This window comes from Pleurodeles waltl, chromosome 7, assembly GCF_031143425.1.
Source record: "Pleurodeles waltl isolate 20211129_DDA chromosome 7, aPleWal1.hap1.20221129, whole genome shotgun sequence".
In the NCBI taxonomy this organism is placed as follows: Eukaryota; Metazoa; Chordata; class Amphibia; order Caudata; family Salamandridae; genus Pleurodeles; species Pleurodeles waltl.
In genome coordinates this window covers 905597436-905620312 of record NC_090446.1, presented here as the reverse complement: position 1 = coordinate 905620312, position 22877 = coordinate 905597436, and the positions used below count along the sequence as shown (strand labels likewise).

General features: G+C 42.9%; 1 protein-coding gene across 1 annotated transcript in view; it reads left to right on the top strand.

Moving 5' to 3' along the window:
* Positions 1 to 19765, top strand: part of CSF1R (colony stimulating factor 1 receptor) — a 182122-nt gene extending 162357 nt beyond the window's left edge. The window contains exons 17-21 of the mRNA XM_069199529.1: positions 2491 to 2613; positions 7431 to 7542; positions 8822 to 8921; positions 11048 to 11153; positions 13251 to 19765. Of these exons, the coding sequence (XP_069055630.1) occupies positions 2491 to 2613; positions 7431 to 7542; positions 8822 to 8921; positions 11048 to 11153; positions 13251 to 13385 (576 nt within the window). The 3' untranslated portion in view covers positions 13386 to 19765. The remainder of the gene's footprint in view (positions 1 to 2490; positions 2614 to 7430; positions 7543 to 8821; positions 8922 to 11047; positions 11154 to 13250) is intronic.
* The last annotated feature ends 3112 nt before the right edge of the window (positions 19766 to 22877 follow it).

The following is a 22877-nucleotide window of genomic DNA, read 5'->3' as shown; positions in this document are numbered from 1 at the left end:
AGACCATTTATGTAGTCTAGTTGAGACATTAGAAAAGTCATAATGGCCTGCAACTCCTGAGGGAAACTTTGATGAGATATGGTGCATTAAAAAGATTTGATTCTAGGTTCACTTGAGGGACAGAAGAAAGGTTGGAGTCCATGAGGTACACCACGATTGGTGGTGATTGGAGCAGATGTACACAGGGGTAGAGAGATAATGCTGGACCTACAGTAAAGGCAGAAAGTATTCCAGTCCAAGATGCTTCATCAGATGCCTGGCTCCTTTGATATCAATCATAGAGTCTTTGGTGAACCTCGTTTAAAGCTTCAGATAGATTCAGCACTAGTAGTTCAGCCACTCCGTTTCTATCCACAGTAGTTTTCAGATTATCATTATCAATATCAGGGCAGATTCAATGCATCGTTCTTAGCAGAAGGCCATTTGATGGTCTGAGAGTAGATTGTTTCACCTCTTCCATTCTCCATGGACCAGTGGAGAACAGTTAGTAGCTGGTTAGGCCTGCTGGTTTTCTTAATGAGTGGTCTAAAGTAGGAACTCTTCCAGTTGGAAGGCAAGGTGCCTGAGAGTAGGTTGTTGTTGAGAATGGCACTTGCCCCTCAGGCAAATTACCTTGGCATCATATAGCGGTTTCAACGTAACCAGAGACCATTATCGGTCTCCGTCATTTGCCTTGTTAGTCTTGGTTTTGTAGAGCAATGCAAACAAGTATTGAACACCTGTATTTCAGAATCATTACAGTTTATGTCATGGGTGTGTGAGTTTGTGTGTAAATAGTAGTAACTTTGAGTGTGTGCAACGTGTTATTGAGGTGGGTGACAGTGAAAACCACTGTGTGGAGTGCACATGTGTGTTAAGCTTTATGTATTTTTATTGGCGTTTGTGTATGTTCATGCACAGTGATATTGCTCTGCACGCATAGGCATCTTTATGGGTTAGTAGTGCAATTACACAGTGTGTAGTTAATTATCATTGTCTGGTTGATTACTGTGAGTATAAGTCTAGAACAATGTTGCCGATATTGTTACCGTTCAGGCTTATTGACGAGTAAGAGAATGTGTGTGTTTGTGCAGTAAATTTACAGCAACTGTACAAGAAAAGCGTGCACTGCATATTTAAGTATATGAATGTGCAAGGTGCATAGCATTACACACTGAGTCCACGAAAAACCATGTAGACACCTAATGATGTGAATAGACATGTGGAACAGTGTGTTTACGGAGAAGATAAAAGCAGTCCATGTATGTACTGAGTATAGTAATCACAGAGTAGGTTTCCACTGTATGTATATTTACACTGTACGTAAGTAAAGGTCGGATGGGTTATTATGACTGGGTCATTAGGTGCATGTATGAGTGAGACAGTCAGTGACTCGGTGGGTGGGTAGGTGAGTAAGTGAGGCAGTGAGGCAGTGAGTCGGAGGGTTGATGCTCGCAGAGGTTGTTGAGAGGGTGTATATGGGTGAATGAGTGAAAATGTTTGTGAGTTAGTGGATGGGTAAGTTGAAGTACATACCGTTAGGTGAATGCATGGATTGGTATGGTGTGTGAAAATATTAATTAATGGGTGAGTTAGAGTGTGTGTCGTGTGAATGGGAAAGCAGAATTTTGGCAAAGTATGTGAATGAATGAACGACTGTTAAGTGAGTGGGTAGAAAGATTAGTCAGCCAGTGATTGGATGGATGGGCGAATTGGTACGAGAGGATCTGTGAGTGCATTGTTCTCCTTGTTTTTCTTTTCCCTTAAAATACTGGCCAGTATTACGATAGTCCAGACCCATTCCAATTCTTGGCCCAAGCATTTTCTATTCATTCACGTTTATTATGTCAAAAGGCTGCCTAATGACAGGAATATATGCTCACACATTGGCTGGAGCAGCTTTGCATCCTAATAGACTTCAACTGCTCCTTTCCATGGACATGGAGGGTCAGTGAGCCAGACGTGCGTCTGGGCTTCTTGCGTAGCCCTGTAGTGGGGCGTGACCTAGCAGATATTGCTGATCGTCTGTTTTTGTGATGAGGCCAGGATTGATTTGTGCGTGGTTGATCAGGTAAACGAAAAATCATCAGGAAAGAAATAATGCACAGAGGCATTCCTAATAGCATTAGCGCAAATATTTCAGTTCTTTATTTTATATTTGGACCCACACACATCTAGCTACTCAATCCTAGTTAGTAAAACCCTCTGCTTCTACATGCTGTAACCTTGCTGTTCACATATTGGATCACACAGACAGCTATTGTCAATGCACCCCAAATAGGGCCTACTCTTCCAGACCGTCCTCATTAATTTATAGCATCCAAGTATTGTTCTGATATAGATCCCGAGCCAAGAAATAAACCGTACCATTGACTACTATAGTCCTTTTATTCCAGCACTCAGAGGCCAGATAGCTCTATAGTGCACCCGAGGGAGTGGCTGCCACACAGTAATGTAACATCCTAGAACGTCCTTCCGGAGTTTCACTTCATTTCTGCTTTTCATCTTCAGTGCATTCATCGGGATGTGGCTGCAAGAAATGTGCTGGTGACCCACGGACGTCTGGCCAAGATTTGTGACTTTGGACTGGCTAGGGACATCATGAATGACTCCAACTATGTTGTTAAAGGAAATGTAAGTAATTCTGTGTGTGATGCTATCTATATCAACCTGCTCTGCCTTTGCCTCCATTATGCCTGCTGACTTTACCAGCACTGTCTTTTCCATGTGAACCTGCTTTTTGGCTGAACTATCGTCAGTTAATTGACTGCCTGATCACGATCTGTCATACTACACCTCATCCCTGTTTCTTTTATCATTTCCTGCACCCCTGCTGCTATGGTTTTACCTACAACCTGCCTGCTCTATCTGTACTCTATCGATCTGTACCTGCACCTTGTCGTCTTGCCCTTTCTGACCTACATTACTCCCTCCAGCTCTGCATTTTTCTTTATCATGTTTAATGTATCTGCAACTAAACCCTTCCTGAGCTGTCTTTGCCTCTGCTCAGTGCGATCTGTTAGTTTGTGCATGTCTTTTATTGTTGGCTCCTGCTTGGTTTAGGTAACCTTGTACTTCCGCTTACCTGTTTTGTCAGTTCCAGATGAGACTAATGTCCATTACCAGTTCTGTTTTGTTGCTTAAACAATATATTCCGTGTTGCTAAATCAGAAAGGACGTCTATGGTCTCCTAGCAAGCTGCCTCTTGTGCTTAGTTTCAGGTCCATGGCACACTCAACTTTAGTAGGACTCTTAGTAGCCTGTGATGGCGGTCTGGTTTTTGCGAAATCTTATATTGTAGTTAATTCTTCCTATAAAACTTTGGGCCTCATTTATGTGGCCTGTGGCGGTGAAGCAAGTAGCTTGCTGCGCCACCCCGCACCACCGGGAAAGGGCAGAAATGTGCCGTTTCTGCAAGAAACAGTGCATTTCTGTCCTCTCCCTATGCACTAGCGCACAAATTACTGCTTAGAACCAATGCAGGTACCCTTGCACCATGGTTCAAGGATGCCTGGGTTGCAGGGATGATTGTTTTTGTGCACACAAAAACAATCACAAGAAGTGTTTTCCTCTTTTTATGTGTGCGACAGAATGCAGCACACATAGAAAGTGGAAAAAAATGGGGAGAAATAAAGATATTTCTCCCCGTTGCATCATTCTTACGCCATCCCTGAGGTGACTTAGGAATCTGACGCATTCCCAGCCTTGTAAATCTGGGAATGTGTCAGATTCCTTTGGGTTCCATGGGTGTTGCATGGGAACACACCAAGCAACACCCATGCAACACAGATGGAACGCCGCTTTGATGCAGTGCTATGTGTGAAAGGGATCCATATTTACAAGGACTTGAAAGCCACACAAGGTGGCTTTGCCTGGCTTTGTAAATATGGGCTGGCACACTGCGCCACTAGAAAGTCAACAAAAATGATACAACGGTGGTGCAGTGTGCCGCTAAGGCCTCATACATGAGGCCCATTGTACTTCAGAGAAGCTGTGGCACTTTTTATGTTGGAGCAGCACCTTTATCAGTAAAACAATACTCAAACAACTTGACATCTGTTTGAAGTGTGAGTCCTTCTTTTTTCTTAAAAGCACTGCTCACAGACAGCCACTGTGGTCATGGATTGGCTCATTGGGGTAGTGTGCACTAAAATGTCAATGTCATTTAAGTTGGTCAGGTCCTTCTGTGTGGCAGAGCCTGCCCTGCACCTGATCCTTTCCCAGTTGCCTGTCAGCCATGGACCGGTCCACTAGCCAGGGCACGTGAGCAGAGATTCAGGGTGATGCTGTCAGCCACTTGTTGCTACTTTTACATCATCTAGATAGTCAAGTTTGATCATCCTTTCAGTGCTCTGTGAGAGCCATTGCCCAGTCCAGAGTGGCTTATTTGAGGATCTCACTAAACCAGTGGTTCCCAACCTGTGGTCCGGGGACACCTGGGGGTCCGCGAAGCCATCTCAGGGGGTCCACGAGAGCCTAGAAAATTAAAAAGTAGTAACAAATATTGACAAATTAGGTCCCCGGCTTCCAGTAATGACTCAGATGGGGGTCCCCGGATTCCAATGATGATTCAGTGGCGGTCCCTGGGTTCCATTAATGTTAAAGTGGGGGTCCAAAGAAATCAAAAGGTTGGGAACCACTGCACTAAACCATCCAATCAGTAGTAGCAACAGGCGGTGTGTACAAATGGCAGGGACTTAATCATTCCAAGCTTTTGACCTGCAAATACTGAGAATTCCTCGTTCATAGGAAATAATTGCAATCCCTATCTCTAATAGAGTTCAGCTGGTTACCCGCACCTGTTAGCGAAAGGAAGACACAAGCTGATCATTCAGTGTAGACCAAGTGCAGCCCTGAACATCTAAGGCATCACAGACTTATTACTGCTCAGTCGAGTGTGGCTGAAAGTCACTTGTCTTTCTACAGTTTTGAACACTGACCACTGCGGGTTGCATTACTAGTTAGCATGTAGGAGTCTGGTTCGTAATCAGAATTAACCAGGCAGATATCTCCACTAAGAATGGCCATGCACCAGCACCCATAGAACTGAAAAAGAGCTCACCTTGCTTGGGCACAGACCCTTCTGTGTCCAAGCCAGGTGAGGTGTTTACCATCTGAGTCAAATTAAGCCACAACCTCCACTCCCTCTGGTGCTTTTCCACCAATTCCTTTAAGTTTCAGTTTTCAACCATAGTCCACTTGAAACCCAAAGACTTTGGTTTCCAAGGAGTTTCTCAGTTGGAAATGTGAATAACTGATGGCTGGATCCCTAGTCGCAATTGTTTATGATCAGTACTACAATGGTATCTGATCACCTTTGAATCTCTTTCTTTCTTGATTAATTAAAACATTACTGGCAAATTATGTTCTTTGGTTCGGCTAGCGCCAGCCCAAGATTTTCACCTGTAGAAAGCACAGTACAAATGTCCCTGGTCTTCCATCTTAATCATGGCCCCAGTTCCTAAAACCAAACAGACCTGGAGTCCTGTCCCATTATTGCTAGCTGACGTATTCAGGCAACCGGCCTGCTTTGAACACTCTAATTTTTTCAGAGTAAGCACTTCGGACCCCCAGGTCACTCAGTCAAGAGCATCAAGGGGGTGCCGAGAAGTATGGGTTGGGACAGGCAGCAGCTCACCTCATTGCAGACTGCCAACTTGATCTTAAGATTCAACTAAAGCTGCAGTAACTTTAAGATATGCTATTGGAACTTGAATTAACATGGCTGCTGGCAGCAGACTTGCCCACCAATGGATCCTCATTAAAGTGTACTCATTCCAATTAGAGGGACTCAAAAGAGAAACTAATTTTTCATTTTTGTTACTACCAAACCACCTCTTGGGTTGGTAATTTTCATGGAGAATGGAGCCCTGTCTCCTGCTCCAAGTCACACAGTGGGCCAGGGAAGGGAGCCCTGGCCGAGGCTTACACTCTCTGGCTAGCCAGAACTCTGACCCAGGGCTCGGTCAGAGGTTCTTAAACTGTAGAGGCAGGGGAGCCCTGCCCCTGCCTGCTTGACCCGGTCCCATGCACTTTGTGACAGGCTACCCTGAGAATGAAGCCCAAAGGCATAGGCTTCGAGCCCAGTGCCAGCTGGAGCTCTCACCTGGCCTAGTAAGAGCTTCTTTACCCAACAAAGCTTTTGAGCCCTTACCGGGCCGGCAATACCCTGTTCTGGGGACTTTGTGGTATTGTGGCCCAGAGAATGGAGCCGAAGGGCAGAAGCTTCAATCCCCAAGGAAGCTGGAGCTCTGACCCAGGGTTCCGTCAGAGCTTCTTCACCTGACCAAGCAGAGGAGGCCTCCCGGCTCTTTCCAACATTGTGGCTCAGATAATGGAGCCCACAAATAGAGGCTTCCAACCCCAGACCAGCTGGAGCTCCGACCCGGGGCACGGTCAAAGATTATTTACCCGGCCAAGCATGGGAGCCCACCTGCAGGACCCTGACCCAGGCACTTTGCGACATAGCAGCCCAGATAATGGAGCACAAGATGGAGGCTTCCACCCTAAGGCTAACTGGAAGTCTGACTCGGGCCTGGACAGATTTTCACTCGGCCAAGCAGGGGAGCACTGTATGCCTGCAGGCATTTTGTGACATGGCGGTCTGGTGCCTTCACCCCAGGACCCATGGTCCTCACCTTGGCCCCAGATCACTACCCATTCTTGTAACCCATGCACATCAAGTGACATTCGAAACAATGTATTTGGCCTCCTCAAGCTCAGGGCTTGAAGCTTCACATGAGCTCTCATTGGGACTTTCAGGGCAACTTGGAACTCTGAACACTGAGCCAAATAAAGAAACTGATGTCTTTTGTTTATTTATTTTCAGTACAAAACATCACTAGAGATGCTGGCATAGTACATATTGCACCATCTATGTAGTTGTGGTAAATAAACAGTAATTATAATTTTGTGCAGCCCTACTTTCTTCCTTACATGTGGCCCTTACACATCAGTGATAAGAAGAGGTTTTCCTAGGTTGCTCTTCCTCTGGGGTGTCCACTGTATCCTCCCACACAAAGATTGTCTGGAAGGAGTGCCAAGAATGTTAATGTAAATGTAATTGCCAAAAGGTGCTATGTTTGGTATTTGTGATCCTTGCATATAATGAGCCCTCAAGGTCCTGCCAAATTCCTGTGCCACATTGGAATGAAAATGATGTCCTCTCGTGGACCGTTCACAAGCACACAGCAAGCACACTCTATCTTACAAAAGAGTAATTTGCTGGATAAGCCAGCAACACATTTCATGTATCACCGTTACAAATAGAACCTTGTTATACCATTATAGGGCTGATCAGGAAATGTAAACGTAGTAAGAAACTACTTGGATGGTTAAGAACTGTTATAGCGGTAAAGAATAGCAAAAAATGGTGGGGGTGAAAAGGGACCAGATAGTGGATCCTAACAGTAAGTGTGATGTGCAATCTAGTGTCACTTTATGTATTCTAGGCTCGGCTGCCAGTGAAGTGGATGGCCCCTGAGAGTATCTTTGACTGTATCTACACTGTCCAAAGCGATGTCTGGTCATATGGAATCTTGCTGTGGGAGATCTTCTCTCTGGGTAAGGGCAATGTTTCATTATTTGACAAACGCAGTTGCCTTCTTGGTGCAGTTTGTTTGATCACGTGGGACATTATTTATGTCCTGCCCAGGCCATTTATGCCAGTGGTAGGGGACTGATGCCAGGGTGCAGTAAACAATTACAACAAATAATCGCTGGAATTCTAAATCATAAAATGGGCCTCACCATGATCAAAGACTGCAAGACTCGGGTGTGTAGCCCTACATGAAAATCAAGACATTTCCTTGTTGACTTTTATTCTGAAAGGCTATTAGGGCTAGAGCATAAGGTCAGGAGTCAGGCAGTATGTGGTATTGTCTGACTCCTTCCCAGTCTACCTGCCTTTTATTTATTTAATTTATGGCCTTTGTATAGCACAAGCACCTACCCATCCCGATGAGCACATAATCCAGATACATGATAGTTGTCTCAATTCCTGCTTCTGAAACCCTAATGCAAACTTCCAAATCCAATCAAGGACTAGGAAAGCCAATCAGGAAGTGCAGACGTTGTCATGCCTTTTAAAGTCCAGAGAGTCAAGACCAGTTTCTAAAGGTTTGGGTAGCATTGTCCAGTGTGGCTGAGGGTTCCAGTGTCTGTACCTGGTTATCTAAACTACGTGCACTACACAAACATCAAGGATGTGCATACCACTAAGAAAACATAAGTTCCTTCCTCTGCTTGAATGCTCAGATGCTGTCAGTGGTGGGCAGAGGAACACATGCAGCAGGCAAACACAAAGAAATTGGTGAATCTGCCGTTTTGTGTCTCTGTGCAGATGGGCTCCCTAATTCGATCTTTACTGAAGGTTCTCACAAGACTGCACTCATCTTCCTAGGGTCCTTCAGAGCACCTCATTGACAGGGAGCAGGGTGCCCATGTGCAAATATTGCTGCACATATAGGCCCTCTCAATGTGCACACCGACCTACCTTTGAAAGTTTGCCAATAACATACTGACTTGTGAGCGTTTCTTCACCACCTCTTCCAACCTGGCATTAGACTGGTCTGGTGGTTAAACTCCCAAACCCCTGACTTCAGTGGTGTTAGTTAAGAGCCAATAGTTCCATCAGTCCCCAAACTGTGAGTACGTGTGCTGCTTGACACAGAAAGAGGAATCCCAGTTGTTTTTATCAGGACACTGTGATTTTAGAAAAATGAAGTTCTCAGAGGGAACTTAGAGCTGAGTCTGCTTATAGATTGGAAGTAGTCTCAACCGAAATCTGCTAACTGGTCTCCAGATAAGACCCTCATTGCTCACTCGTACATCTTGTTAATAGGCATGAGCCCATATCCAGGCATACTGGTGGACGGAAAGTTCTACAAGCTGGTGAAACAGGGATACCAGATGGCCAGACCAGATTTCGCTCCTCTGGAAATGTAAGTATTAGGGACTTTAATTTCATCTATTGTCCTAGGGGCAGGTCGATGCTGATAGCTTGCACGTTCAAAATGTTGGAAATATTTGATTTGAAAATATAATTTGGAATTGTGTGTGATTTGGATTTGAAAACAGATTTTGCAGAGAGGATCCAAAAGTCTAAGAAAATGCAAGGAAAGCCAATTGGAATTCATGATGCCAATTTCGTATTTAGGATTGTGGTTGGTCAATATGAATTTTAATTTGTCAAAATTGAAATTCTGATTTGTGTTTTTTTTTTTTGCAAATCTGGTTGGTCAAAGAAATACTGGTTAGCCATTTGAAGTCTAGGACATTGTAATTTGGATCACTAATCACAGATTGAATTAGCTGTTTTTCAATTCTGTTTGGTCACTGCTAGTTTTGAACATCACTATGAATTACCTCAGTTTGAAAAGCAGCGTAAAAAGGGAATGGAGTGCGCAGCCAGTTGGAATTTGGAATCAGAATATTGCAAACACTCAGATTTTGATACTTAGGAGTATGGAATCTCTACGTTTGAATCCAGGGTCAGATTTACTAACCTTTCACACAATGTAGTGCAGCAAGACAACTTGCTGCACTTTGTTGCATGAAAGGGAGAGAGCAGAAATGTGCCATATCTACTAACACATGATGCACTTCAGCTCTCTCATTGACCAGGCACACTTCAGGCAGTCTAGAGCCAATGCAGGCAAGCTTGCAACATCATGCAGTGGTGCATGCATTACAAGGAGAATTGTTTTTGTGCAGTAAGGGATATCTTCCTGCACAAAAATAATTCCTCGAGACATTTACTCTTTCTATATGTGCTGCAGAGTGCAGCACACATAGAAATAGGTAATAATGAGGGGAAAAGACTTTTCCCCTCATTATGCCATCCTCTGAGACGCACTCCCAGGCTTACAAACCTTTGTAAATCTGGGATTGCGTGAAATCCATGGGTGGATGCCTGGGAACCCCAGTGCTCTACCCATACAACGCCCACCAGAATGTAACGTACTGCAATGCAGCACAAGCCTCTACGTTGTGTTACATTGCTTTACAAAGCCACACAAGGTGGTGTAAATAGCCCATTGGTTGGCTTTGTAAATATCTGCTAGCGTTTTTGCATCATGGTTGTGCCACAAAAGTGGCAAAATCAAGGCACAAAATGTTAGGAAACCTGGCCCCCAGTGTTTGTACCCTTTCCCTGAACATTGCTTCCTGTTCCCAAATCCAGAGTCTTGGGCAGGAGAGGTTATCACTTTTCAAGTAAAGCAATATTCCCCCGAAGTACACATCTTCTTTAGCACTGTTGCTTCCAGTTAGATGTTCATGGACCACTGCCTTGGGGTGGGATTTCCTTTCACATGAGCTGGGCTACCCCAGAATTCAGTTGAATTTGTTTTACATAGATTGTGTCTGTGGAAAGTGATTGGGGTGTAGGCCGTAGAATCATACTGGAGTGGACACTGGTTTCTCAGACATTGGAGAAGTATGGTATGTCGTGATGTCAAACTTCCAGAGTGAGACAGTATCCTGCATTAGTACCCAGACCGTTGTAAATGGGCCGGACAAAAGATCAAATGTAAATGTGGAAAAGCTAAGATAGGGCACAGTGAAGGGATGCAAGTCGAATAGCGTTCCTGAAACCAGGAACAGCTGAAGGATAGCCTTGAAAATTGGGTCACCATAGAGTTCTGAGCCACTGTGGAGTTATAAGGAGTTGGCCAGACCACCTAGAGTTTTCCTACTGTCGAGTGCTTGAAAGCAAGTGTATCCTCTTATAACTTTCTAATGCTACACCAAGAACGCATTGTCCATGCAGAGTGGTTCTTTTGTTTTGCCATTGCATCAATTTTTGAAACTCTTCAGCATACGGGCCTCACAATACTGTTGATTGGCATGGGGACGTGTTGTAACTTTACAACATTCCTGGTCTTTTGTCGCGTTCTCCAGATCTTTACTCCCTTTACTCCCACCTCCTCCTCACTTTGACCTATTCATAGTTTTTCCTCTCACTCTCTTCCTTCACTTTCTATCTTTCCCTGCTCCTGTCTATAGGTGCTATAAAAAAGGGGGAAATATTTTTACATTGTGTTAATTCATATTTTTTCTCGTACAGGTATGAAATCATGAGGGCATGTTGGGACCTGGAGCCCACGCACCGCCCCACATTCCAGCAGATCAGTGACTTCATTCAACATCAGATTTCAAGTGACCACAACCAGGTGAGTCCCTAAAAGCTTGCTAATAGATGAGGGAGTTTAGAGAAGTGCACATCGAAATGCAATGAGAACTTACAGATTTTCAGCATGTATTTTTTACTTAAAAGTTATCAATCCTAATGTAATCCAGTCTGAAGTGGAATATGTAATGTACCCAGGTGTGTGTGTGCCTACTTTCTGCGCCCCCTGTAACACTTTGGTATTGCTAATACCATGTATCCATCCAGAAACCCCCCTTGAAAGTGCAAGCCAGGTGCTGCCTGTACTGTGAGAGGTAGACAGGCTACTTCAATCAGCTGGTCAGTCTTTCACTATTGTGCTGCCTCTAGGACAACACAAGTTCACAACTGCTCTGTGCAATGCATATCAGTAATGTGGCGCACTGTCCCTGTGGTGCACCCAGTGTACACCACCGCGCAAACACAGACAGTGAACCATTACAGTAATATTGCCCCCGAGGGAGCTATGATGCCATGATAGCATTGCTTGTAACCACTGTGAAAAAGTGGTGGCCTTAATTAGAGTCTGATGGATGCGAGACGTACCAAAAAGCTGGGCATGCCCTGTCTGCCTGTTTAGTAAGCACTGAGGCCCTAAACACTCCAGATAGGGCAGGCGGGACACCCACAGGTGTTTGGCAAATGTACTGTGTTTGCCAAATTAAAAATCAGGCTCTTTGTCAGCTCTGCTCGGATCTCAGAGTGCAGTATACTCTTGAGCTAGAGACCCTTTAGGTGTGATAAAAATGTAAGATGTTCTATCTGATAACTGTAATACCCATTACTAGGGTCACCTCAAGTGATGGCTTGAAGTCTCAAGTAGAGTCTCCCTGAATGTTTGACCAGAAACGTCCAAAATAGGCTTGCTCAAAGCGGCATGGCAGGATGCCCGTCACAAGGGCACCGATCATGAGGAAATAAATGTATCTAAGGAGAGTAGTATCCTGAATAAGCGGTGCAAAGAAGCACTTTTTAAGGACTTTCAAAGTAGAACTGAATTGGACTGGAACGTGTGGCGGGGAAACAAGTTACTGCTAACATGTGAAGACCATCGTACTGGTTATACTGACTCAGAGGTAAGAGCTGATTCATTTTGGGTATGCTTGTATAATGCAGCACCAAACTAAGTGGGATAACACAAGGAAGGCTATCTGCAGATTCATAACATGGGTAAACCCGCAGTAATATTCAAACACGGCAAAAGATTTCCTCACAAAATAGATAACTAAGTTTATTGCATCTATGCCTTCTTTTTCCGTCCTTTCAGTTAAGCCAACAATCAAATTGATGTAATATAAATTGCCCCTTTCTTCATGGTGGCTACACATCAATAGGGTATTGTTGAAAATGTGCTGTGGGTGGATAAAGCTTGCTCTATTGGTTCCTTTTTGGACCTGTTGTGTATATATTTGGCAGACACTTAACATGCCCCTGCTGCCTGTGCTGCACATTGTCATTTTGTACAAGGCAGGTACATTGCTACTGCATGTGCTATAACTATTCTTTGTGATGAAAACCTGTACTGCTTGTATATCCCACTGCCTATTTCATGCTGATGTGCATCTTGTTCTGCTACTGTCTGTGCTGTACCTGATTTAAGTTGTACACGATGGAAGTTTGCGGTGCTAAAGGTCACTGATTTATGTATTAAAACGATAATGCAATGGTTACATTGCTCGCCTGGTAACTTGAACATCAGAAATCTAATACTTTAAGGCAAAACATTTCCTCTCTTGTTTCTCAAGTTGCAAATATGTCTACTAATAATAAGTAAAAACAAAGAAATATGCAAATTTTAAAATATCTACATACATGTTCACACTTACCGTGCCCGACACACTATACTGTTCTCTACCATTCAAATACTCTTGCTACATACACACGTCTTAGTAAAACGGGCTGTTGCTCCGGCGTGGTGGAACTACACTCACTGTCAGCACTTCCACATGCCGAGGTAGGACAGCCGTCTAAGGGTGCCACTTGGTGGATGTGCAACCTTCGAAAATGTTTCTCTTATGCCTTGAGTCTTGAAATCCCTTGTACAATTGCTGTCTGCACTTTTCGTAAGATGTAAACTGAACCTTGCATCTTTTTTTTTCAGGGTGCCAACCTTCCATGCAATGCGGAGGGGGATAGGAACTCTGACTGCGAAATGACCAAGTGCGACAAGGAATCCTGCGAGCAGGGTGAGGCCAGCCAGCCCCTGCTGAAGAGCAACAATTACCAGTTCTGTTAAGCGTGCACACAGCTAGTGCCACTTTTGTTTTCCACCTCCTCATATATTTACACATTGTCTGGTGACTCTCTCATGTCTGAACTGTCTTGGAGCTATCCCTACCTCCATCGCTCTCAGATTTGTTGGGGTTTGAGAGCTGGATCGAAAGGGCATTTTCTTCTTTTTCATCAGATGAAGCTAGATGAGGTAAAGTCATCGTACTGTATCAGTTTATCATACACAGGAACAAGATTGGGCCAAGAGTGTGAATCTCAGTCAGATATAACATCCAGCAAAGAACTGTCAAGTGGACAGAAGATGACGCAGTGATTCCTGCCTGACACGCATCTCCACCGTGCGCTTCTTTTTCCTGCTGAGAAATCTCCAAACCGCAGTGTACCGTGCATGTTCTTCCATGTCTGTGCATATGCCTATGTAGTTATAGACTTATGTGTCCATACACTGTTATAAAAGGGATTGACTAAGCTAGAATTCAGGGTATTTCCCGGTAATATAAATCTCTGAACAGGAGCACAAGGCCATCCATCAAAAATGTTCTGCAGGAGTACAGGCCCATCCGTGGCTTTCATAAGAGAGAGAGTGGGGCAATAGCACAGATGTAGGCTAGTTTGACAGGCGTCCTGGAGTGTGGCAACAGTTACATACTGGTGTGTGTGTGTATATGTCATCACTATGGGCAGAGTAGGTCTTGTTAGTCTCTCAGTATGTCAACCAGCTGTATTGTGAATGTTTCATTCTTTGCCTCAGTCAGAACGAAGAGTAGCGGGGACAGTGGCTTGGCCCAGGTGTTGCTCTCATTTGCTGTCAGTTGTGAAGTTTGCACAGTTGTGGAGATCACCCTGAAGTGCATACTTGAAACAAAAGCCAAAGCTTAACAGAGAGGTTTCATTAGAATATATCCATCTGACCTACAACATTCACTGAGGCTTTGGGTGGCTGTAAGTGAAGTAGGCAGATAGTTATTTGTCTTAGACGACAGCAAAACCATGTGATTATGGCAAATTGTTTGGAATGAGGAGTCCAACATCTCAATTCCACACTAGCAGTACAGTAGTCATCTCCATTAGAACTAACCACATCTTTGTCTTCGATACAAAACTCTTCTCATGGAGCGTATGTACCTATACCTTGTGTTCTGTACGTCTGAGTTTACTCCGACCAGGATGGTGCCTAGTTCGGACATGGAGCACCTGAAATGAATATTTCACTAGGGTAAACCAGCACATGCCAGGCAAGGAACACTGGGGAGTAAAAACTAGAACCTGGACCTTAAGAAGTAAAATACAAGCTTGATGTTTTAAAGTACCATTTGTTGGATAATCTAATGTGACATAAGCTCAAGGCAGGCAGGCAGATATGATGTATACGCTGATCTTTTGGGCACTATTTGGAAATGTAACGGTTTGCAAATGTTGTTTAGAAGTAAATATACTGCCACAGTAAAGTCATATTTAGTAGGCATGCCAATTAATATTATATAGGATGGAAGATGGATGCAGGTTGTTACTGCTGTGATTCACGCAATATTAGCCAGAGTGATGGCAATAGTAGCTGAACTTTTTTAATCAAAGATCTCTGTGCTTTTTATAATGCAAGATAGCTGTCCTGATCTTAGCCAAAGGGATCACCAACTGAGCTAAATTAGCAAGAAAACAGGTTGATGCGCAGGGTGACAAATAAGCAAAGGTTTGTATGGGAGAAAGCTGTGTACCCGTCTATCTTTGATGATCTTTACGGAACCTAAGAATGCTGCACATATGATCGTGGTTATTCTTACTCAAATAATCCATTGACTTAATAGCGCTTTCCCCCCACTTTCTAACCAATTCATACACACACGATTTAACAAATATCTTGAATACTTGCGAAACTCCATTTTTATGATGCAGTGTTCTCGTCTTCTCTTGGAAGTACAGTATACATCTCCCGGAATCAAGATGTGCCATTGAAAAGCAGTTTCAACTTTAGACTCTTTGATTGTTTCTATTTCCCCACCTCAAATGCAAGTGGTTTCGCTGTCTTCTTTGAGCTTTATAAGGTGTCTTCCTTTAAGGCTTACACAAAAAACGAGTTTCCTTCATTACAGTTGTATGGTTCACTGAAATGGAAGACGATAAAAACGGTGACTGCTGTCCAGCTAGTGGTAATATAATGCGCACAATGGAGCTTAACTATGTTTCACACACAGGGTTAATTCAGTAACTGGGACCTTTGCCATCCTGAAGTAGAGTGAAACTCACAAAAGGGATGTGCCATACAATAAAAGGGTACACAGATAGGACTGAGAGTGAGAAACAATGCAAGTTTGAGAGTTAATACCCATAGCAAAAGGTGAATGCTTATCCATAGCATCGAATGGAACATATATGAAAATGTTGATATAGGCAATATTCCGATCTGAACTTGTCACAATTCATCACATAAAGAAAAGCAAGTGGACAGATCCCTTGACAGTGGACTGTCATCTGTTGCTGGGGCTTGGGTATCTTACTGGATCTTATCTGCTAATAGTGCACAGCAAGTTCTTTCCCGATGCATTACTCCTTTGCTGAATAGGTGTCTTCCCTGGTCAATGATTCTGAATATTTATTTAGCTCTTTGAGTTATTTGGTAAGCAGAGAGCATGCCAGTGGCAATTCTAGATTATCTGATGGTTAGTCATTGGCCAAAGCTTCAGTCCAGCCACTCCGAAAACGTATCTCCACTGGCCTCTTCTAACGGGGTTTGTTGGCTTTTTGAGCATGGATATGTACAGATTGTCCATGGTAGTTAATTACAAGGGGAACCGTGCTGCAGCTGGCTTGATGTGCAGCTTTTAGCCCTTAGAGATGGCCTAGTGAGAGAATAAAAGGATAGGAAGCATCTAGTCCATGGTGTCACAAATCACTTCTAACTCCTACCCTTCAATCTTTGCCCCTACAAGTCTGTCACTATGCTATGTTAAAACACATATGTAGCCCTAATGGAGCTTCTTGGCTCTGAAAGTAGATATACTACACTTTTCAAGTATTATGCCAAATATAACCCATTACATGCTTTAGCAGCCTGGTGGAAAATGCGTGGTCACCATGCCATACCATTTTGAAACAGGGAGTACTATAAAAGCCAGCTTTTCAAATCACACAAATCTATGCAGTTTAGGCCAGATGAGTATGTCCATTAGGAAACCCTGGCACTTTTCTTCATAGGCCCCTGTGAACAAAACAGAGACTTACAAAGTATCCATTTCATAACTGTAACAAGGGTAGTGTCACCTATGCCAGAGACCATGCTCCATTTTGTTCAGGTGCATAGGTGTCTGAAGTGCTGCATGCTGTAATCACTGTAATCCGGCATTCACCATAAACAAAATATTTCGAGTAGTTCAATCTTCATAGCACCGATGTCACAACCATATGGACACTGTGTTGAAATATAAGAACAGGAAAATGGAGGCAATTGTTTTAAAGTGAAAAAAAAAATGTCTTGGTCTATCCAGAACTCCAGATCTTTCAGCAAAGGGACTGTTAAAGGAAATTTCTCAGCACAACCAGACAAGCTTCTTTAGGCCATACAACCATTCTTGGCCTTACCACTGTGATCTTTGTTTTGTTTGGGTTCAGTTTGAACTGGTTGTCTGAAACCCAACCTCATGTCTGCTGCTTCAAGACAGAATCCAAATTCCTCCTTCACAAATTTTCAGGAAGTAAATTCAGTATCAATGCTGTGTCTTCTGAGTAGCTGTTAGTGTTTTATTCCAAAAGATTTTCATAGAAAGATAAGTGGAGGGGAGAAATATTAAAGAACAAATGCAATAGTGGGGAGCTTTTTGTCATCCCACAGTTGAGTCTCAGAGGTTTAAGATAAAAGATTTGTAGAAACATCTTATGTGATTGTTCCTCAAGGAGCAACCAAAGCCCCAGCATCATTGCTGTTCAACTTCCTTCTGATAGCCAGGAATCAATGTAATTGATACAGCTTTTGTTGTGTTCCTGTCTAAATCCAGCCTATATTGTGTCTAGGATAACATGATTATGTATGAAAGACTGAAGGCTGGCCGCACACTTTTTTTGTCTGCCGATTTTGGTGGATAGAGTAGATTTGAATCTTGGTAAAAGTTTGTCAGATTGCTAACATCATGTTTGGGTGTTTTTAGCACTGGATAAACACAAACTTTAATTCATTATTTCTGACCTATAATTTCACTGAGGGCCACGGTAAAGAGTTTCGTCATCTGAAACTCTTCCCGGGGAGACTGCACTAGCCCTGAAATCCTTTGCCATCAGGATGTCAGAACGGGACCCAGAGGTGTAACTCAACATTCTCCCTAAGTGCACACAGTTCATGATTCACAGAGCTATGCGGCTGGAGGTATGGTCAGAAGGTATGTCTCACTATAATTTTTAAGCTATGTGGCTTTTTGGTAGGTGATGTTGGATGTTATCCAATGCCTCAGTGGTCCACTGAATTGTGGGGATACAGAAGTTGTTGGGACTGCTCTTGAGCCATCATTGTTATGAGACTCACTAGCATCACTACCTGGTCCGGATGACACCAGCCACACTGCTTCTGTGACAGCTGCCTCTGCACCTCTCAGAGTGAATTTATTCTCAGTTTATGTGTCTAATTCAGATATAAAACAATAAATTTTTCCCTTAAAGGGTCCATCTTCAACTAATTTAAGTTGTCTTTTAGGAGGTGGCTCCCTGCTGCCTTTCAACAGTAGCGTGCATCTATCAAGTTACCTGTCTGTTCTTGTCTCACTTACACTCTCACTGGTCACTTTGTCATGTCCTCCAAGATCAGGTTGAATGTGTTGTTTGCAAACCGTGCAGCAGTGTTGGATTTTGAATTTGCATGCTGTTACTCTTGCTCTGTCATGTGTGAATCACAGTAGTAACATACTGTGTCGTCCGTTCTCTAAATTCGTATCCACTTACTGAAAAATGTAATAATTGCGGACTGCCAGGTTGCTTTTTATTCGTAAGTGTGATTCTTTAGCCATGACAATATCTCTGAGACATTTGTGAAATATTTTTTATTATAATATAAAATATGTTAGCTTTATGTGTGTTGCAGTGCGTTTATTTTTGTAATGTTAGCTAACATTATGACTTTTATTACATTTTTGCATACATTCCACTTTTTAAAATGGAGTATGCATTTCTGTCTATTTTGCATTCACCTTTGCTTAACGTTTACAGGTGGTCACACTTTTGGGGGCTTGTGGAATGTTGGCATTCTGTGCCTGTACCTTGGTGCTATCTTTGAGAGGGCAAGCATACATTTTGCAGCTCCTTTGCCAGCGAAACGTCTTGGCCCAGAAAAAAACATGCGATTTGCTTGTGCTGCTAACATGTAGCATATTGCGTTTCCAGGTAGAAATTATAACGATATTGAGAGATTTGTAAAGGGACTTTTCTCAGAGGTTCATTGGTCTACATCACAAACTCCATGTTTCCTGACGCCTTTGCCACAGGAAAGCCATTCCTGGGCATCTCTCAACTCATACGAGAACCTTGAATTTTTTGCCACTTACGTCTAAAGGGAGAAATTCCGTTTTATAACTTGATAGTTCAGAACATTTGTTTAAAAGTTCTCAAAGGTATTGGCAGCCTTGAAACACAAATATGGGAGTGGTTGATTAAAACATTACATTGTAGTACTGTATTGTTCGTCGGCAATAATTATGTAAAAAAGTGCGATTTTTTGGTTGCAGGGTTATGACAGAGCAGGACGTTTATCATTTTATTAAAGGACTCTCCTGGGCACATCCCTCAGCTCCCCGGAGCTGGTCACTGCTGCAAAGCCAAGTGCATTCCAAGTCTCGCACTTGACAAGTAGTCGATCGATCCAAGTCATTTAATCCTTTTAAATCAATTTTCATGCCAAAAGAAGGCCAGTCCCACTGTTAGGAGACCAGGCCCACCAATTTTTCAAAATAAGACCAAGGTATTTTTTGTTATAAAATATTGTTCATGTGCATTTTCTTTAGTCTATCATATCTTGCTTCTAAAGGGCATTATCTTTTCAGTAGATGAGCTATGACAATTATTTTTTTTAAATCACAGATGTGTTGTTGCAAGATCCGTTTTGTTGCACTAGGGGTGTGGTTAGGTGATTGGGCTTTTTTTGATGATGGGTCTGTTACATTGTTCATTGAAACGGGGTTGATTGATAGCATTAGTTCTGGTTTGAGGCCTGTTTATAATTAGAGGGCTGCTTGTAAATGATAAAATGGTTGGTTATGTTGCAATCGAAAGGACAATTTTAGTAGCTGATTTTTTTTTGTGCTTTTAACCAACAGTGAAAACCGCCAGAGTTAACATGAAGAATTAAAGCTAATTCTGCACTCAAACTGTTTCTTTTCAGCAATGTCAATAAAACTAACCATACTGGCAGTGGAAAAAGTGTCGTCTTTCCTGGAACTTATATGTAGACTGTTCAAATGAGCATAAAAATGCATTCCAGATATCATTTGCGGTGGAGTGGGTTACTCTTGAATCCCTTGATGTCCCAGCAGAGCAGTTCCTCCAAATGAATGTTCAACCGTCGTCAAAGATTGTCACACTGGGAGCAAGCCTGACAACTGGCGCTGCCCCAGTCCTACTTGAACGCCAGAGTCATGCTGTCTCTTAGGAACAATGTCCCCTCGCAGGTCTTTGCGAAAGACTGCTCAGAAATTATTAATTCCTACTCCGAACTAAGAGAAAACAGAGTGTATTCTCCAGAGGTGATGTAAGTTTAAGAAACACAGTATTTATTTGAGTATCTTGGTAATAGGCCCAACCACACTAGCAGGTAGGAACAGGTCTGTCTCCCAGTTTTCAGCCAACCGTAATGCCTACATTTCACAAATGATGCAGTGGTTTCAGAACACCGCATCATCACCTGGTTACAGAACACCACATCACCTCCTTCACCCAATACAATCCCAAACAAACATTTTAACTAAAGCACTAACTACACTTATGACCAAAGACACATATGTACAAGCACACTACAACAAGGATGATCATAGAAAACACACAGGTTTTTTTGGTTGCCTTTGTTGTTTCACTAATAAATCCTCTGATGGATCGCTTCATATGTTCCTTCAGCCTCAGTCTCCGACTCCTGTTTCACTGGATATTACTTGGCAACCCTATTGAGAATCCTAATCCTGTGATCACTTGTTTTCAAAGGATTTTTTTACTATTTCAAAACCTTGGAGGGTTGAGTAAATTTTGAAGCTCTACCATCCTTCCATGGAGACCTGATTTTTATCCAAACTCCCACTTGCACAGGAGCCTCCTTCACAGTTTCTCTTGTTATAGAGTTCTTTACTTCGCTCCTTCCTCACCCGCTCTCACTCTCTCTCTCTCCACCCCTCAACATTGCTCACCTGTTCATCCACTTCCTTTCTTCTCTCTGTCACCCACCCAGGAGATTCCTCACAACTGGGAACCCTTCTTTTGAATAACTAGAAAGGTGAGACACCAGTGATAGAATGAGTTTTAGGTGGTATTCTCTCACTTTGTTTCTCATCTCATTGTCCCAGGCAGCACCACACACTAGGGATACTTTCCATGAGCACTTTAACAAAGCACTCAACGATACCATTTGACTCGGGTGATACAGCGTTCCTTTCTTGTGTTTTATCCCTTTATTTTTCAAAAACCTTTCCATCACCTCAGAGGTTAGTTGAACACCACTGTCAGTGAGTATAGCGGAAGGGAAACTTTCCATCTCAAAAAGCTCTTTCAAAAACCTTATATTCACACTAGACCCTACTGAGTTTACAAATGTGATCCTAGGCCACCTTTCAACACATGTCAGTACAAACATTTACATACCTGTCACACAATGTCACTTTGACTGGGCCTAATATGTCCAAAGCAATATCCACCCAAGGCCCTGAAGCTTCCTCTCTAACCACCATGGGCTGAGTCCTACATTTGAGCACCTTTTAATTCCACACACATTCCAAACAGTTTCATACCTCCCTTTCAATCAGCATGTCTATAGCCAGCCAACAATAATTTTCTTGTACGCTTTCCTTGGTCTTCGATATGCCTACATGGCTGATGTGCATGATCAACCAGTCTTTTCCTTATGCGGCTGAAACAATTTACTGCTACTCATCAACAACCCATTTATTGAAAGTTTCATAGATTCACATGCTTGAATACTTCCCCGTCCTTGAGATTGGAGTCCCCAGTGGAATTTGCAACCTAGGCCTGAAAATGTGCATATACAATACATGGCCTAGGCCTCATTAGAATAATCTATCACAGTTGTTTTGTCAAATAAACCCAAACTCAAATTTGAACCAATCAGATTGCCTTACCCCTTAGAACCTCTTGTGAGGAGCTGCCTTCCCTCAGATTTTCCGAACATAATTGCTGTAAAGATGTACTGAGAAAAGAGAAAAGGTGAGCTCCCCCCAGGAGGCAAGTGAGTCGCATGTCAATCTATGAAAGCTTTCAAGCTGGAGAACTACGTTAAAGGTAAGTAACTTATTTCTTATTCCAGTATTGGAACTTTCAAAGATTCACATGCTTGAATAAGACTAGCAAACAGTAACCAGCACATTTTCTGTATTCATAAAACACTGCTTATCTCATAATAGGATATCATCTGCATTAAAACAAGTAAACGCAAAGCAATAAGAGCTAGCCCACTCAAACATAAATCTATATGCATAAGAGGTACGTTAATATTGAACAGAAAATTTGATATTATAGCAGAAGCGGATGGTGGGAAAACAAACCGCTCACCTTATCGGAACAAATGCCTAAGGACTGCTTGACCCAGCCCTGCATCTCGGAGCGTCTCAGCATCTAGACAGTAATGCTTCGTGAAGGCATGCGTCATTCTCCACATCGCTGCCCGATAGATGTCCGCCAGTGATACCCCAGAGAAGAGCGCACAGGATGTAAAGACTGCCCTGGTGGAATGTGCACGTACTCTGGCGTCCAGGGGTCGACCAGCCCTTTGATGGCAAAAGGTTATTGCGCTTGAGATCCATCTAGAAATAGTCTATATATTCCACCGGGGACTCCCATCTCGACGATGGGGAAGTATTCAAGCATGTGAATCTATGAAAGCTTCCAATACTGGATGTTAGAAATTGAGTTTTTGGTTGGCAGTCAGGTTACCCCCTGTCCAAGCAAAAGCCCTCACTATAGTCAGGGTAAGTCACACACAATCCAAGATTATCCTGGTCCCACCCTCTGGTAGCTTGGCACGAGCAGTCAGGCTTAACTTAGAAGGCAATGTGTAAAGTATTTGTGCAATAAATCATACAATACCACCATATAGTACCACAAAAATACACCACACAGTGTTTAGAAAAATATATAATATTTATCAGGATAATTGTAGGTCAAAACGAAATAAAGTTGCAATGTGAATTTGTAGAGATATCACTGGAAAGTGATATAAAATGTCTTAAGTCTTTAAAAAGCAAATAAAGTCTCTTTCAAGCACAAAGTACCTAGTTTGGAGTGGAAAATCTCCTCAGAGCGCCAC